At 40.5% G+C, this 19,121-nt stretch overlaps 1 protein-coding gene and 1 long non-coding RNA gene across 3 annotated transcripts in view; one reads left to right on the forward strand and one right to left on the reverse strand.

The window, feature by feature from the left end:
- Positions 1-3,182: 3,182 nt before the first annotated feature.
- tmtops2b (teleost multiple tissue opsin 2b) overlaps positions 3,183-19,121 on the reverse strand; it is a 28,845-nt gene continuing 12,906 nt past the window's right edge. For both annotated transcript variants that reach the window (XM_046054900.1, XM_046054899.1), the window contains 2 exons: positions 11,403-11,728; positions 3,183-3,333 (listed from right to left, as the gene is read on the reverse strand). In XM_046054900.1, the coding sequence (XP_045910856.1) occupies positions 3,316-3,333; positions 11,403-11,728 (344 nt within the window). In that variant the 3' untranslated portion in view covers positions 3,183-3,315. The remainder of the gene's footprint in view (positions 3,334-11,402; positions 11,729-19,121) is intronic.
- LOC123974296 lies at positions 15,789-16,421 on the forward strand. The gene is made up of 2 exons (XR_006825812.1): positions 15,789-15,854; positions 16,157-16,421. It is a non-coding gene; the product is annotated as an uncharacterized LOC123974296 (long non-coding RNA).

Here is a 19,121-nt window from a genome sequence, read left to right on the forward strand (position 1 = left end):
CATTTATACGGAGACTTGATTTCACACAGGTGGATTCTATTTATCATCATTAGTCATTTAGGTCAACATTGGATCATTCAGAGATCCTCACTGAACTTCTGGAGAGAGTTTGCTGCACTGAAAGTAAAGGGGCTGAATAATTTTGCACGCCCAATTTTTCAGTTTTTTATTTGTTAAAAAGGTTTGAAATATCCAATAAATTTCGTTCCACTTCATAATTGTGTCCCACTTGTTGTTTATTCTTCACAAAAAATTACAGTTTTATATCTTTATGTTTGAAGCCTGAAATGTGGCAAAAGGTCGAAAAGGGGGGCCGAATACTTTCGCAAGGCACTGTACATATAGGGAAGCCCCATAGTATTAAATATGGTGTTGTGCATGTACTGAATCATTTTAATTGCCTATACCTAATTAGATTATAGGTATTTTCAAATATTTGTCATACTTTCTCTACCGCCTTTCAGTGATTATTTTTTACCTGTCGATACAGATCCTATTGTATCTCATAATGACCGCCAACATACCTGCTTTATTAAAAGGTAAGACTACAGTGATTTTTATTTTTGTATTGATGCAAATACATTCTGTGAGCCTACATGACACGAACATTTTAGGTCTGAATACATACTTCTGATGAGGAAGGGTTAGTGTGTTAAATGACAGGGTTGAGACTGAACAGGTGCATGGTTCAAAAAGTGACTAAACAAATGTAATGAAGCCGAACTGAAACTAGTTCCACTAATGTGACCCTTGCAGAGGTAATTACAAGTGAAGCTGCTTATTGTTACAAGAAGCATTATGGACAGAATAATTACAAAAAGGGAATATGATTTGTTAAGGAAAGAGCAATCCAGCAATCAGAGGAGGAGACTGACCATGGGAGGAAACTCCACATTCTGGTTAAAGAAACATCCTTGAGATACAAGATGTGCTTCTGTGGAGCTCAACAGCAGTGCCAAGAGTCCTGCAACAGTTTCTCCTCCCTTCTTTGTGGCCAGAGGCTGTTTATTGTCTTTCTGTATTTGTGCACTGTGCAATCATCTTTTGATAATCTTTATTTGGACTGCACATCGAAAACTGAGGTTCAAAGCACTTTACAAATACATTTGATTAAAACGACTAAAGAAATAAGAAGATTTTCAAGTGGCTTTAGGCTTTGTCACAGCAGCTAATCTTTCTGAGGTGTAATGCTGTGATAATACGTTGCCCCTCTGCTCTTAAGAATAAATAATCTAAATCACTGGGAGTGCAAAGGATGTAACTTACTTAAAGCAGGCTCAACAAAAGTCAGTGTACCACTCACTGCTATGGAAACTTTAAATATACATGACAGGGATTGGTAAAAAGATGTACATTGTTTGGCATGTCATAAACATTACATTGTTATGACGAAGATCAGTTTGTTGTGTTCAGGGAAGAGTTATTTTGTGAGGACATGATAGTTTAGAGGGAAACATAGGTCAACATGCATAGGGTGTTTTTTTTCTGCCAGGTAACAGGCTGAAATAATGTCCCATGGGGTTTATTTTTAACCCTTTATTATACCTAAGTCAGACTGAACCCGAAACTGAGAGAGACCAGTGTGTACATTTTTCCATACAAATCTGGCCCAAGGAATTCAGTTAAATGGTTATTGTTGGGATTCAAACACATCTTGACTCAACTTTAGATAAGAATCAACAAAAAAAATTCAGAAAAAGTAAGAAATCTGATCGTCTTTTAAAGTATTGTCAAGGAAATGGCAAGTGTAAGATAGGTTTTGGGCTCAAACGCAAGACATTAACATGGCTGAAATCTCTTGATATATAAACAAAACTCAAAATGTCAAAATTAAAAAAAAACTAACATGGTAATGGTAAATGTTCTGTATTTATATAGTACCTTCCTAGTCTTTGCGACCACTCAAAGTGTATTACATTACTTCACATTCACCCATTTACACCCATTCATAAATTGATTGCAGAGGCCAAGGTGCTACAAATTATATTCATTCACATTCACATGCTGATGGCATGGCCACCGGGAGCAATTTGGGGTTCCAAACAGAAAATTCTCCCACAGAAACAAAAAACAAATGTCCTAACCAACTCAGGGTGAACAGAGGGAGGTTTGGAAGGGGGAAAAGGTCTTGAGGCAGGAACACAGGCATAGAGTCCTTAGGTCCATGGTCAGAGAGCCAGACAGGGGACCACAGGTGGGTGGTCCATGTGAGATGCGAGGAAACTAAGGCAAAGGATAGAGGGGCCGTGAGGACGACCCGGAGGTTGATCCAGAAAACCGACAGCATAGCATGTCAGGAGGCTGGACAAGGAGCCAGCGGTGAAGGTGGAGCCCCTTAGAAGGCCGGACAGGAAGCCGGCGATGAGGATGGAGACCAGACACCGACGACAGGGCATCTGGGCTGGAGACCAGCGACAGTGCAGCTGTGCTGAAGATGGGTAACAGCGACTGCAGCCCCGGAGGAACCAGGGATGACTGCTGCAGTTTAGTAACAGGGTATGCAGGTTACTGCCACTCAGCAGTCATGGTGTTGTTGCAGTAGCTCAGCAGGGGGCTGTGGCAGCAAAACTGAGTCAAAGGGCTCCTGTAGCCCAGCAGAGTCAGCATGTAGCAACTGAATCAGTAATGACCAGACATGTCTGATGCACCTCAGGGTCAGGGGGTTGCTACTGCTTTGGACTGGGGAATGCTGCAGTTCTGGCCCCAAGATCTGTTGTTGCACAGGTGCCCAAGACAATAGTAGCACTAGAAAAAAACCTTGTTGCATTTTAGGAGGGGCCAGAAGAAAGTGCAGGTCAGGGGAAACCAAAGTTCCCTGCCTTTCAGCAGAGTCAGGGGTTTGTTGCTGTCTTAAGGGTGCTAGTTGACAGAGTTTCAGGAGCACCGATCAGCTGTCTCTTGAATGCTGGATAGCTGAATCTTTAGTGGGTTGGAAAGCAATGTCACTGGAAAGCTGGCAAGTTCAGTCTCTGAAGATCCAGCAAATAGAGTCTTTGAAGAGCTAGACAGCAGTATCTCAGTGACACAGGGTGACAAAGTAAAGGACAAAGTTGGCTGAGTCTCTGAATTACTGAGCTGCTACGGCTATGTGACGCAGGGCAGCACTGTCTCTGCGAATGCTGGGCAGTGAGACCTCCGCAGCACTGGACAGTGGTGAGAACGAGGAGTTGGGCAGTGATGAGAATAATGAATGCCTTTATAACAAGAGAATGGAGGATGAGGGCTGCAGTGTGGAGCTGCTCTATCTTCTGCAGGCCCTCATTGCAGTCTGCTGACTTCTCTGCCCTCTCCCTCCTGCGCACATGGGTTTGGTACTCAGTGTTGAAGGTGTTCCTGCAGAATGGATATTGGCAGGCTGTGTAAAATGTAAATACAAACAGAATGTGACATGATGTGCAAAACATTGATACCCCATATTTAATTGAACATGACAACTTAATAAATGTTGAAGATTGAACACTTTATTGTCTTTTGAAAAGTTTAAGCCCATTTTGAATTTGATGCCAGCACCTTTCAAAAAAGTTGGGACAATGACAACAAAAGACGGGAGAAGTTGTGAAATGCTGCAAGCATAGACCTGGTGGATCTTAACAAGGTTAACTGGAAACAGGTGGGTGTAAACATGATTGGGTGTAAAAAAAAAAAAATAAATAAAAAAAAAGCATTCCAGAGAATGTAGTAAATGAAGTAAAGATGGGAAGGGGTTCACCACTCTGTGAAAAACTGCGCGGGCAAATAGTGCAGTCATTTAAAAATAATGTTTCTCAATGTAATGTTGCTAAGTATCTGGTGATTTCATTGTCAACAGTACATCATATCATTAAGATCTAGAGAAACAGAAATCTCTGTACTCAAGGGACAAGGCTGAAAACCAATAGGCTATTGGACGGCCGGGGGCTTTGAGACAGCAGCTAAGACGGCACTGCATCAAAACCAGACAGGGTTCTGTGGTGGACATTATTACATGGGCTGGGGAACACTTCCAAAAACCATTGTCTGTGAAAGCTGTTTGTCACTGCATCCGCAAATGCAAGCTGGAACTCTACCAAGCAAAGGGAAAACTGTAAATGAACCAGAACCAGAAATGCTGCTGCCTTCTGCGGGCCCAAGCTCATTTAAGATGGACTGAGTTGAAGTGGAAAACGTACTCTGGACTAAAGAGAAGAGGGCCATCCAGCTTGTTATCAGGGCCAGTGTAAAAGGCAGCATCCGTGATGGTGTGGTTTGCATTAGTGCACATGGCATGTGTAACCTGCACATCTATGAAGGCACCATTAATGCTGAATGATATATACAGATGTTGGAGCTACATATACTGCCAAATAGAAGCTGTCTTTTCTAGCTAATTTCAGCAAGACATTGCCAAACCACACTCTGCACGTCTTACAACAGCATGGCTCCATAGTAAAAGAGTCCGGGTGCCAAACTAGCCTGCCTGCAATCCCGACTTGTCACCCAATGAAAATGTTTGGTGCATTATGTAAAATATGACAAGGAGACCCTGAACTGTTGAGCAGCTGAAATCCTAGATCAGGCAGGAAGGGAAAACATTCCACTTTCCACATTACAGCAGTTGGTCTCCTCAGTTCAAAGATGCTTACAGAGTGTTGTTAAAAGAAGAGGTGATGTAACGGAGTGGGAAACATGACCCTGTCCCAACTTTTCTGAAAAGTTTTGCTGGCATCAAATTTGAACATTTGATGTTTGATGTTTAACAATAACATTTCTCAGTTTCAACATTTAAGTTGTCTTTGTGCCATTTTCAATTAGATATGGGGTTTCAATGTTTGCACATTATTACATTTAGTTTCTATTTACATTTTACACAGCATGCCAACGCTCCGGCTTCCTCCCACCATCCAAAGACATGCAGGCTAGGTTAATTGTTGTCTTTAAAATTGTCCTTAGGTGTGAATGTGAGTGTAAGTGGTTGTTTGCAAATGTGTAGCCCTGGGACGGACTGGCAACCTGTCAATGGTGTACCCCGCCTTTCACCCCATGTCAGCTGGGATTGGTTCCAGCCCTTGCAACACAGGATAAGCGTATGACGATGGATGGATAGATGGACAGCAACTTTTTTGGAAACAGGGTTGTACTTTGCTTCTATAGCAAAAAAGTATTTGGTATTCACCTTGCGGTACAGAGCCTCTTTTTCAATTCCCTTGCCCTAGTCTTGATGACTATCCAGGCTGGTTCTTCGTGTTTCCAGCTCTGAAACTTCATAAGACTTTAAGAGTTTTGCCCTTGACTTTTGTTTCTATCTTGTCACAGACGAGAAGGTATAGTACCTTCAGATCAAACTTTCTGAGATGTGTGCTTGTATTTGTGCAGATGTAGGGAGTCCTTTATCATCATGATGATGATTCACCAACATAGAAGCCTTTGATGCTTGTAAATGATGAAGTTACCTTTGAATTTTTTGATAGTTTTGATGAAGCCAGTTGTATCCATAGGCAAGCCCTCCAATATCAATGGTATCTCACCACAAATATCCTTCATACGATAGTGTGAAGTGACTGCTTGCTTTGCTCCCCCTGCATTTTACGTTATGGTGCACTGTGCAGCCATATCATTAAAGAAAAAATATGCAAATATGCTAATTAATTTGAAAATGCATTAGATTAAAGTCTGTATTGGCACCAGACACTTGCACACATAAAAAGGGGCTTCAGGACCTGCCCTTTTCCATTCTCAAGAGAAAGTGTTTTCTGGGGCTTATTTTTTTTTAAATAAATGAATATACAGTATATTTATTCCTATTTGCGCACAGCTTCCCTGTCAAACAAATATATTTATTGAATAAAAAAATCTAAATAGGCTATCAGGTCCTCTCTCTCTCACTCCGCGTCTCCCCACCACAGCACAAACAAGGAGGGTAGCAGGCTTAAAACAAACATATTATTCTTGAAGTTTTCTTTGGAAAAAAACTGTGGTGAAAAAAAAGCCATCCAATGCACGTGGACCTATGTTTCCATCTAAACTATGATGCATGTTGTTACTTTCATTTCATGTATTTGAAAAATCTCAAAATTGATCTCTACATGAAGGAAGTGCCTTAAACAGTAACTTCATAATTTTGATGGTAGACTGTAATAACTATCCATTAGTTTGTTGTGTGCTTGAGTAGTAAGACTAGAAAGGCGCTATACAAGTACGGAGCATTTACATTTACATTTGCTTATAGATCTTTACATGATACAGACAGCCCTACCTCAAATGTGAAACTAAGTCCTTATCACCAAGTATTTAAATAATAATAATAATAATTTTAATTATGCCAGCAGCCCAATGCCACAGTTTATGTGAAGATGTTGATTTTGAAATGTTATGTCATCCAATAACACCAATAGAATTAAAACGATTTATTGCCTTGTGAAAAATTAACAAATTATTGATGAAACTATGCCATTTATTCTAAATATATACTTGAAACTTGTAGCATAGAAAACATGCACATTGTGGCATGGTTTCTTTTGCTGTTGCCTGCTCCTGTGATAAACCTAATGAATACTAAAGAAGACCGTGGTCTCTGTGTGAACTGAATATTTTGTAGAAAAGTGGAAATGTTGAGTATTAAACAATTGCGTGAGAGTGAGGGAATTAAAATAAATTGGAAGGAAGTCAGAGTTGTGTTAATATATTTAATGCTTTGTTTAAACCAAATTTTTTTTCACTTGAGCCCATGCCCACCAAAATGTCTGTGCACGTCCCTGATTGGCACTTAGTACTTGAGGACTTAGATCAGGATTGGTAGTAAAAAAAACAGGACTAAGAAATCCTTCAACACACACAGTTTGATGCTTTCCAGGAGTTATTTTTTGATCAGTAGATTTCTGTTGGTGTTTGTCTAGCTCTCCGGTAGCACTGTCATCTCACACCAAGAGCTTGTTGTTAAAGTCCAAGCAGGTCAACTTATTGCAATTATTTTTGTCTTGTCCCCCATGACCTTGAGCAGGATAAACATTTATCAAAAATGGAAATTACTTTGCAGAGAAATATTTGAAAAATATTTAGTGCTGTAGAGGCAGAGGAGGGATTTCTGACACAACTTCTCCTACTTCTAAGGTGCATGGAGAAGTGGAAAAGTCTGAGTCTTAGCTTAGAGTGGAGAAAAGGTACTATAGCTGTGACTCTCCTTGATTTATGAATTGTCACCCAAACGTGACATTAACTGTTGATATATTTGGACTAAAAATTCTTCAATCAAACTGCATTGTAGCTGTGCTGTAAGTTTCATTGTCACATCATCATATCATGTCATCTGTCACCCTCCCTCAGTTGGATATGTGAGATGTCCGTGATGGATGTGGAAAATCCCAGGATTTTAAAATGATTGGCAGGGAGCCATTCACCTTTCCTGCGTGGCACCAAATTGGGACGGTGGAGAACATTGGGATGGTTTAGCTGCATATGCCATGACAGTATTTATTAGGTGTCATGCAGTCAAACCAAACGTATGGAACAAAACCTACTGTATATTTGGAGTACTTTTGGGATATAGCACCTTCTTTCACTGTGATGTGAGAGACACATCCTCCACTCAGGAGGGAGGGCATGTGGGATGCTCTCTTTGGGAAAGTACAGGAGCTATTTCTGTGGTACTGGCAGAGGACATGGAGACTTTGCTTTTTGCTTCTGGATATTTCTGGTCACTAAGATGACCAGACTCATTACTAAAAATGCCTCTTCCATGGCCTGTATAATCAGTGTCACATGAAAGTGAGGGGCCACATGCGTCAGTGCCCTAGTTGGGTATGTGAAGACGTGGACCACTATGGTGTTATTACCAGTAGGTCAGCAAAATCTGGTACAGAGATGATCATAACTGTTAATTTGTTTTCTATAAGGTCACCCAATACTATATCTTAATGTTTGCTCTCCGGCAGACATCTGTCGAACCATGGGTTCTGCACTTGCTGTGTGTCACTTTCAAAACAGAGGAATGCAGGCATCAGAGGTTTCACGGGATGTTTTTCACCTTAAAAACTGGATCCCATTGGAGTTAGTTATAACTGACATGAATTAAAACTAACAACCTACTGTTCTTTGTGATAAACTAAACCACAAACTATTTCACTGTTCGCTACTTAAGAAGGTTTTGGTGTAGTATCAATTTAAAGATTCAGTGTGTAAGTTCTAGTAACATCTAGTGGTGAGGGTTGCGAATTGCACCCCCCGTCCCCTACCCAAGCGAGCAGTATAGCAACGGGCCTGAGACAGGACAAAAATGTCATCTATGAGATAAAAGTCATCTATGAGATCACATCTAGTGCATCCAGTATGACCACTGACAGATACCAGGACCATGTAAGCCTCACTGTTTCTGCGCCACAGTCCATTATAAACCACATAATACATGACGTTTACAAAGGCATTGGCTGGGGAGGATCAAGGCTCCTTTCGTTTTGCTTAATTAGATAAGCATGTAAATATTACCAAAATGTCTTTTTTAATTTTTTGAAATACAACAGAAACACAAAGTAGTACTGACAGCCATAATTTCAGCTTGTGGTAAAACGGTGCAACGTTCTTAATGGGCATTTAGCATGTGGGAAGCAATATCCAATAAGTTTTAATGCAAATTCGGAAAGTATTCATTATTGGTCACTTGTTAGGCACACGGTCTTGTTATATATCACCATTAGCAGTAAAAAGAAATAAAGTAAAATGTGAAGTTTAGTTGCTGATCTGACCTTCCCTGCTGTTACCGTTTCATTAGCAATAATATTCATCAGCTGTTTGTCTCACGAAGGTAACGGTACATTTCTGTCCACTTAACAAAGCCATAACAGAGAGCTGGAGAATAACTACATGAAGTTACGATCCACCTACATATTTTTTTTACCAGCAAAAGTTTAGCTGGCTGATCTGAGCTCCGATGCTGGAAGCTGCCGTTTTATTGCATATTAGAGATCAGCTGATTGTCTCACGAACGTAACAAAACCAAGAGCGCTGGAGAGAGAGAGTAACTACATGAAATTTATCCAACTAACATAACACCACAAGCCAAAGCACAGCGCTAGAGAACAAACCAGTCCAACTAACAATAAATGTTTTTCTACCAGTCAGTAAAAGTTTAGCTGGCTGATGCTTCCATGCTCTAAGGCCCCGTCCACACTACTGCGTTTTTGAATTAAAACGGAGACCTTTTACTACGTTTGCGCCTCCGGTCTAGACTACAACGATGAAAACGAAGACCTAAAACGGAGAAGTTTAGAAACGCTGCCGACCCCGTTTTGCGTTTCAAAACTCCTTAGGGCGTTTTAATGAAGACGGGCCAAAACGGAGGACTTTAGAAACAATGACGCAGCCGCTCACGCTCGGCTCTCTGATTGGGTCTTGCAAAGCAGAAACACAATGCTGCTGCCCGGGTTTTTGACATCATATTTTTATTAAAATATTATACTATATATTATTAATAATATACTGTACCGTGCAAATAACACTCATCTGCCTACACTTGTACTGTGCATGTCGCCGTTTACTTTTGTGGTGTCCGAACAATAATGCTGCGATGATGTGTTGAGAAGAAATCCTCTTGACACTTTTCTTGATCATAAAAGTTTATTACATCAGGGAGTTCAGCATCAATTACAAGCTCTGCAGCAGCTTGGAGAGTGACCCAGCCCGATGGCCACTCTGTCTCTCTGTACTTCAAACATAGCTTATATAGGATGTGTTTAGGTATCTGTTAGGTACCATAGAGGGGTTTGAGTCTGCAAAATAAAGCTCCAACCCATATAAGGGTACAGTACTATTCTGAGGTAACAAAACCAGGGGTTAGAGGTCAAATTCTATAGAAGGGTTCAGTCCCTACATAACCACCAATCACTACTCTCCCCGTAGGAGGTCACTGACCCTCTGCCCTGCTGCTACAGTGCTATTTTGAACTGTTATGAGTCAAATGCACAAATATTGGATACCACACTTTGCAACAACTCCCAGTCTGTTTTCTGACCCCACACTCCCGTGTTACATTCAGTAACGTTAACAGTCCCAGCTCGTTATTGATCCATGCAACAAAAACGCAGTGGAAACGCTGGTGTGGACGGAGATCGTATTCGTTTTAATTCTCCGTTTGAAGCTAACGTTACGGTTGTATTATATAATAATAAATAATAATAATAATTGGTTTTATTGCTAATTAACGTTACTGATCAGCTGATTGTCTCGCTAAAGTAACCATAACCAGCAAAGCCAAACCACAGGCTGGAGAATGAGTAGGCACCATGAAATTAATCCATATTTCACACCACTGACAGGGGAAACCTCTCACTGGCCAGCTAATAGCTAAAGCTCTCAACCATCATTTTTCATTTGCATCGGTAAAGTCTGACAAACAAAGTTAATTACCTGTCCAGCAGAAAACAGACAACTTCAGCTCTGCTTTGAAAACATCTGTCCCACATTAACGTTATAGCTTTCCAAAATCCGTGATTTGCTGTCAGCTGTCTGTCCCAACTCAGGCTGTCGGCTCTCGTGCTAAATAACGCGTGCTCCTTCAGTTGTCCAAATGTCACTTCTCTTCTTCCTTCTAATAAACCAGAAGACTACTCAGAGACTGTATATTACTATTATTATTAGTCCCTCTCCCATGACCCTGTACGCAGGATAAGCGGTTGACAATGGATGGATGGATGGATTAGTCCCTCTTCTTCTTCTTTGTACGTATTCAATGTAGTGACGGGTGTCTACACTACTGGAATTACACAAGCAGAAGAAGACGAAATGCACTCTGTAGCGCTGTTTGTTTGTTGATGGCTACGGTAGAAACATGACGACAAAATACAGCGACCTCCACAGCAGGGGGTGCCCGCGGTTATGCAGATATAAATGTCTCATTCTAAGGTAATAAAAACATAATGGTTCATTATGTAAGGTCTTTACACACCACTGAAAACATAGCTATGGATCTTATATTGTCATTTCTGTCAACAGAGCCTCAGAAATATTACACACTGGACCTTTAAAGGCAGGGTAAATGATTCTGTGCTCACTCAGAAGCTCCGCCCACCAAAGTTTGTGAAAAAAAAAACTGTTGTTGTTTAAAGCTCTGAGGCTTCTCCAGCATTGAAAAAGTTTTTTTTCATGTTTAAATGTGCTGGTGTACTCTCTGCCACTGATACTGTGCACAAGCACTAATGTGTTGTGGGGAAGGTCCGCACAACTTTCTTTGTTTTCCATTTACAGAGCCAGGGCTGTGTGGCAAAAACTGATTTTCTTTTCCCCAGATCACATACAAAACTGAGAGCTAGCAAAGCAAGAGGAAATACTCACCGAACTACACAAAAAGTGTATTGAATTACAATGACTAAGCAATTTGTGGATTTGCCTTCAACATCAGACAGGAAAATACCATAAATAGTAACACACAAACATGCAAAAGAACAATGTCTATCTACCTGTTTGACTGCCCATAACAGCTTGCTATAGCAGTAGATCATTACCAGGACAGGTATACCCAGGCAGAAAATGAAGAGGCAGATGATGTAGGCGTGCGACTGAGCCGTCTGAACTGTCCAGGACACAGAGCAACTGGTTCCTGCACCCTCTATGCCATAGCTGCTCCAGCCCAGCAATGGGGGCACTGTCCAGAACAAGGAGTATAGCCAAGAGCCCCCGACCGCTAGCAGGGGCTTGCGGTAGTTTGGACCATGCCTGTTGTATACAGTCATAGTGCTGTAGCGGTCGTAGGAGAGGATCACCAGAGAGATCAGCGACACAATACCTGAGAAAGACAGAGAGGTGGAGGCGTGATAGTAAGTCATCTGGCTCACCTGGATATTAAAAACATATAGAGCAGAACAAATAGAGCACCATCAAAACAGCCTGAAAAATTATTCTTTAAATTTTCTACAGTAGGTCTTGTGGTTCTGTTTCCAAAGGTTAAACTGCTGATTGCACTTGGAGTAAATATTTTTTTAAACCATCATGTTTGCCAACCTGAGTAAGTCAAGAATGAAAAATAGAAATGTTCCTGGCTTTCATATGTTTCTTGACCGTACAGAAGTTAATCAGCTTCGTTTGGGGTTTCCCCAACTACTTTGCTTCCCATACCAACTCACTGAAATTGACAGAGCTCTGTGACAGTGAATTTCAAAGTGTATTTGTATGTCTGATCTAGTGTTGTTGTCAAGACCGCCCAAACCGAGACCAAGTCAAGACCAAGACCAGGGTTTATTGAGACCGAGACAAGACCAAGACTTTTAGGTGCTGTGACCAAGTTGAGTTCAAGACCGATGGAGGGCGAGACCGAGTCGAGACCAAGACCAGTTCCCCACATACATGACACACAGTAAAATGTGAAACCTGATCATAGGTACTTCTCAAATTGATCTGAAAGATCCAGATTCCCATAAAAACAGCCACATACAAACACTAAGAAGCGAAATCAACGTAAGCATCTTTATTCAACGCTCCTTTTCCACGTTTACCATCGTGGGGAGAGGGGACAGCCGTTAACGGGAACAACACATGTTTAATTAGGGTTATTTGTTGCATTTAAAGCAATACGTTTTAAATTCAATCAAAGTTAGGATGTTAACAAATAAATCAGACAATGCAAAAGCAATTTATTGATATTCCCAAAGTTATGGTCTTGACTGGTCTTGACTGGTCTTGAAATAAAAGTCCTAAGAGTCCTAAATGTCCAAGACCGAGACAAGACTGAGTACAAATGCGGTCGAGTCACAGACAAGACCAAGACCATCAATATATTGTCTTAAGACCGGTCTCAAGACCAAGACTGGTCTCGAGTACTACAGCACTAGTCTGATCTAAAGTAGTCAGGGTTTAGATGATTGGATTATCACACCAGGTGACAAAAAAAGTTACCCATCTGATTCCTTCGTTTGAAGCACTTTGTTTGCTGCATACTGAGGCCTTTACTGCCACTCTGTTTAATAACTGATCATTGAGTTATTATTCAAATTTGGCTCATCATTGTGAAATGCATGAACGTATCGGCTTTAAGAGTCTATGTCTGAAATCGCTTTGAACACCTAGAAATCATGGAGCCCGAGAAGAAAGCAATAATAATACTTTTTCTGACAACCAGCTCTATTGTCCAGTGGTGTAAATTATCTAAGACAACAACCTGATGGAATCAGAAGAAGACAACCACAAAATGTTCCTTACACTCAGTGATAATAATACCAGTAAAGTCCATGACTGTGTGCTTGCACATGTACCAGGTCTATAGCATTATGATTCTGACTTATAAAGAAAGAAACACCTTCCCTCTAAAGACTTGCAGCATCAATTCTCATTTGGAGCCAAAGAGACAAGAGAACTCTGCTGGCTTGACAGCAAAACTCGGGAAACCACTGGGAATACAAAGCCAGGTCATTTAATGTCAGCATTTATTTTTGTCTTAATTCTCAGGGAAACCCATATATCTAACCATTTAAAAGAAAAGCTGGAAAACCTTGATCAGGGTTAGGGGTTAGGATTAATGGTTGTTTGCCTGAGGCTGGTTGTCCTCTTAAGGCTTACATTAGTCAAACCTCTCCATCTCTGAAACAAACTGTGCATTAATGGAGTTATGTAAACTGAGGTTCAGGAACAGGACCATGCCTCCCTCACATATTCTACCACCTGTGCTTCATTCAATTCCTCCAATCAACCACCCGTACTCCACTCATTCCATCCACCTGTGCTTCTCAAATCCAGTCACATGCACTCACATATATAAGCCGTCTAACCCGTCTTCTCTCCCGTTTCTCAGTTCCCATATCCCTCCCACCCAAACCCTGCTTGTTCACCTCTTTTAATGGGCAGCACGGTGGCCCAGTGGCCAGCACTGTGGCCTCACAGCAGAAGGTCTGAGTTTAGACCTCGCTCAGCCCAGGCCTCTCTGCACAGAGTTCGCATGTTCTCCCCGCTTTGAGTGGGTGTCCACCGGGTGCTCCGGCTTCCTCCCACCATGAAAGACATGCACGCTAAAATCCATAATTCTGCCTAGTAATCATTTTGTCTTCTTCTACAACAGGAACCACAGGGGGGTTCATAAGACTAAGCTGCTTATCGAGACGAGCCCCCACCCTGAATCTCCTAGCCGCTCCGGCCACCAAACCCTAAACAACCTGTTCGACCCCTTCATCCCTCTTCTCTCGAACCCTTCATCCCTCTTCTCTTGAACCCTTCATCCCTCTTCTCTCGAACCCTTCATCCCTCTTCTCTCGACCCCTTTTCCTCCCTCCCCTCTCGACCCCCTCATCCCTCTTCTCTCGACCCCTTTTCATCCCTCCCCTCTCGACCCCCTCATCCCTCTTCTCTCGAACCCTTCATCCCTCTTCTCTCGAACCCTTCATCCCTCTTCTCTCGACCCTTTCATCCCTCTTCTCTCGACCCACTCATCCCTCTTCTCTCGAACCTTTCATCCCTCTTCTCTCGACCCCTCCTTCCATAACTATTCATCATAATAAACCACTATGAATCTAACATTGGCGTGGTCCTTGTTAGTGAAGTGAGGAGAAAACTGAGAGCTGAAAGGATTTAAACATTTTAGATAAAAGTCATATTAAAAGATAACATTACAACAGAAACAATTTTTGTTATGATTAACAACTCACAATAGTGTTCTATCAATACCAAGTGCTATTTTGTATAAAAAACAAGATAGATGATGTTCCATTATTAATCCATTAATAATTCAAAAGTCAATAAAAGTCATCACAGAGGAATGTAAAAAGAAGAACAAAATACAATAAAAGTAGAATCAGTTAACATTCTATGTAGATGTATAAATAGATACGCACTATATGCAATCAAATACAACAACAATTGTGACAAGTCTGTCAGTGGAGATGGGATGTATTGGGTGCTGTGGCGTTGTGGAGTGTGATGGCAGATGGCACATAAGAGCCTCCTAGGCGCTTTGAGGCACAGGGCTGGATAAGTCTGTGGCTGAAAGGGCTCCTGAGCTGCCTCAGCTCAGCATAGAGAGGATGAGTGTGTGGCTTTTAGCTTCCCTCTTATACTCCTATGAACCACTGTCTCTACACTCTACACGACCCTGAATGCAGGATAAGCGGTTGACGATGGATGGATGGATGGATGGATGTTATGTTATGTTATGTTGTTTTTATTTAAAATGTCTGACATTGTCCTTCTTACTATGTAATTGCAAACATATTATGCTCTTAATCTTACTAAAAATATATTAAATTAAATTAAAAAAACATATGGCCTTAAAATCAATGCACATCTGGATTTTCTTTCAGACCTGCCTGCAATGTAGATTATCCTTAAATTTCTGCTCCAAATCATATTGAGTGATTTACAGTTAAATATAATTATAAAAGATAGCATCGACCAATCACTTCCAATCTCACACACAGTGTGGCCGCATTAGTTGGATGAAAGAAACAAGTGTTTCAAACATCCCGAAAATTAATCCTGACTGTTCAACTTGACTTGCTTCTATACTGAAAAACTTTGACATGGCAAACTTCAGGACATATGATCATGACAATGACACATGAAACCATAAACACAACGTGTCATAAAAAAAACTTGTTGATTGATTGAAAACAGCTTCTTCGATAGAACTACACAAAAGTGTGATGTATCCACCAGATTTTTCACGGTTCTGTATTGCTGTATATGTGCTTATGTAGTTTGACATATCAGACTTGAATGGGCTCTGAGAAAATTGCTGTGTTACTTTCATCCTGTGTTTCATTTGTCCTGGCTCTCCACTGAAATTACAGAAATACGTATTCTATTGCAATTCACTTTAATGACTTTAAATGTGAACATCAGATTTTTAAACACCTTTCTTTTTTAGCAGGGGAGAAGTCAAACCTCCAGACAGGGGAGGTCACATTGAACATCTGCCATAATAACCTGAGGTCAGTGAATGTTCAAAACCCATCAACCAAGCAGTGTGAATGATCAGCTTTGTCTTAATTTAACATTGTAGACTTTTTTGTTGTCAACCAGAATTGCACATAGGATGATGTGACTGGTTAAATTAATTATTTATATCATTGTCTCCACCAGGTTAACATTGTTGATGAACTGATCAATGATGCCATGATTGGTTAGTTAGACTGATGAACTCTTTGTCCTCACCTATGTGTGGACCTTCATGTTGTGTGACTGTTGTACAATTGTCATTAATGATATTAACGATGACTCTGTTCTATTCAAGTGTCCCAGTAAGCTGTTACAGTGAGCCAGCAGGAACAATACAAGGACATTGAATCTGAAGCTGCAAATTGGAATTTAGCCATCATTGATTTTATTATTTACACATGGGCCTTTCTAACTGTGATGTGTCAAAATGTCATCTGTGAAATAGGCTTGGAAAAAGGTTGTGCATGATGGTCTGAGCAGTGTATTGCAACAGCAATAAAGACATTTGGGGGGGGTTTCAGTGTTTGGTGTCCAGAAGGAACAAATTCTTATGCATAACACTGGTTGTAGTCCTGTAAATATTATTTTAATTTAATTTAACATTTGTATCACTGTTAGCATTTTATTGTGTTCAGTCTGTTTTCACTGTATAAGTGTTTTTTTCTGATCCATTTAGCGCTTGAATGGGCTAGAAAAATGAGTCAGACGATAATAAAGATTCTGAACCATAGAAGCTAATTTACAAATGCGGCCAATGTAATGATAGTGATGTACTTGAAAAATATTTAGTATTCATATAATGTAGGGCATCAGATCATATTTCTCTGTTTCCATTACACAGTGTTTCTGCCTTCTTTATTTGTGGCTGACTGGTTATAGAACACCCTCTACATCATGTTACTGGTTTCTAAACAGTGCACACACGCTGCGCGCACAATTATTAGGGAAATTGTATTCCTCAGGATTAATTTTATCATTGAACAAACACAATGATCTCAGTCTATCCAAAATATAATTGAACCTCAAACCTGAATGTTTAACTAAGGAAACATGAGTTTTGTCCTGCTAAGGAGAAAATACAAGTGTGCAGAATTATTGGGCAACAAAATTACAAAATAATTTCGATAAAATTTCTTGTGTATTCTCAAATCTTTGTGTAACAACACAAAATTATAATTAAATAAACTTTTTGGCCTTTCAAAAATATTTAGCAATATGGCCACCCTTCTTTTCAATAACTGCCTTCCATCCATTGAGTCTGTTAGTTTCTTGACCAGTTCACGCTCAACTTTTACTGAAGCAGAAACCACAGCCTCCCAAATGCTGTTCAAAGAGGTGTATTGTCTTCCCTGACTGTAAATCTGACATTTGGGAAGGGCCCAGAAGTTCTCAATAGAATTCAAGTCAGGTGAGAAAAGGGTGCCATTATTCAGGCATCTTTAAGGCCCTTGTGGCTAGCCTGGCAGTGGAGTACTTGGATGCATGTGTTGGATCATTGTCCTGTATAAAGATCATGGCCTTTCTGAATGCTGAAGGCTTCTTCCTGTAAGAAAGTATCTACCAGAAACTGGCAGTAGGTTTGGGAGGTTTGGAATTTCTGTCCATCTTCAAACCAAATAGGTCCAACTATCTCATTCTTAATGATAGCAGCCCATAATAGTACCCCTGATGGACATCAGTGATCCAGCCACGGGCCCATTCAACTGGTCCATTAAGAGTTAAACCTTTCTAAAATCTCTGTTCTGGTATTTCTTTTCTCAGTTACAATCTTTAACTTGTGAGTTGTGTTTTCTTCTTTAACTGTGTTTTATTCAGTGGTGGCAGTGTTTTAGCCTTCCTTACCTTGGCCATGTCTCTGAGCACCTGGCACCTTGTAGTTGTGGTCACTCCAGATAAATTTGCGCCTTTTCTGACTATTCACTACAAAAGGTTTGATTGTCCGGTGGTCTCTCCTCAAAAGTTTAGTTATTTCAAGAGTGTTGCATCCGTGTGACAATTTTTGACTTTGCAGTGTCAGTTAAATCTCTTTTTTACCTGAAGTAATGAATCTGCCTAATAATCATGCACACCTTGATATAAGGTGTGATTCATTTCGCCACACCCTCCCTCATTACACAAATACATATCACCTGAAAATAATTAACTCCAATAAGAATTCAAGTTTATATGGTTTAGAGTTGGAAAATTTGCATAGAAATGATTATTCATTCAGAATACTGACTACTGCCTTGTGCATGCAGTCTACATTGTGAAGGAGATTCTGAACCACGCAACGTCACCGCAGGGTCCTAGCACCAGCCCATTTTATGTGTCTCATGATTCTAAGGCGGATTTGTTGTGTTTTTGCATCATAAATCAGTCAGTGATGATCAAATAGATTATTTAGAGTAGCTGCAGTACTTGTTGGACTTGTTACTTGTAAGTCGCTTTGGATTTAAGCGTCTGCCAAATAAGTAAATGTAAATGTAAAATGTAGGACCAGTGATTCTTGAAATAGTCATGACCTTGGCACTGCCAGATCTTTTCAAAGCCAACCCAATGACCCATCTGCTGTTATAGCTAACTCCCTGGAGCTCTTGGTCTTTCTTATTTTCTCCTTTAGTGGCACGATGCTACCAACTTGCCAGCTGTCCATTATAACTCAAGAAAACGGGTAAGGAACCCCCCTTTCAAATACTCCATAATACCATCTGGCATTCAAGGAATGTGGAGAGAATAAATCTTCTATCTCTTGAGAAGAAAAAACATGCCTCACGGACACTAGACAGACAAAGCTGTAGCATAAAAAATAAAATGCTTGAAACTTCTTTTTACTGTTACTTAGAGCTTCAAATATCTTGTGCAGATAAAAAAAGATTTTTAGAAAATTACATTACAGTATCTAAAGGACAATCACAGGCTTATTGCTGGGCAGGTCACCAGACTATCACAGCCAAAAAGCATTTACACCTACATAGGCATTTTAGAGCTGCCAGTTCAACTAACCTACATGTCTTTGTCATGTGGGGGGAAACCAGAGCATCAAAAGGAAACTCAACAAGCATGCTTCACACAACAAATTTCCACCTCCTGTTCCCATTTTAATACAAAATGTTCCAGAATAAATTGCATAACATAAAAGACTACTGGAGAGGTGGGGTGTCTTTTCTCTCATCCTCCCACTGGAGAATCTTCACCATATAGAACATAAAATCTATAAGGAGCATAATGTGATCAGATCAGATAGTTCCTGGTGATTCGTACTTTACTTACAGCTCACT

This window comes from Micropterus dolomieu, linkage group LG07, assembly GCF_021292245.1.
Source record: "Micropterus dolomieu isolate WLL.071019.BEF.003 ecotype Adirondacks linkage group LG07, ASM2129224v1, whole genome shotgun sequence".
In the NCBI taxonomy this organism is placed as follows: domain Eukaryota; kingdom Metazoa; phylum Chordata; class Actinopteri; order Centrarchiformes; family Centrarchidae; genus Micropterus; species Micropterus dolomieu.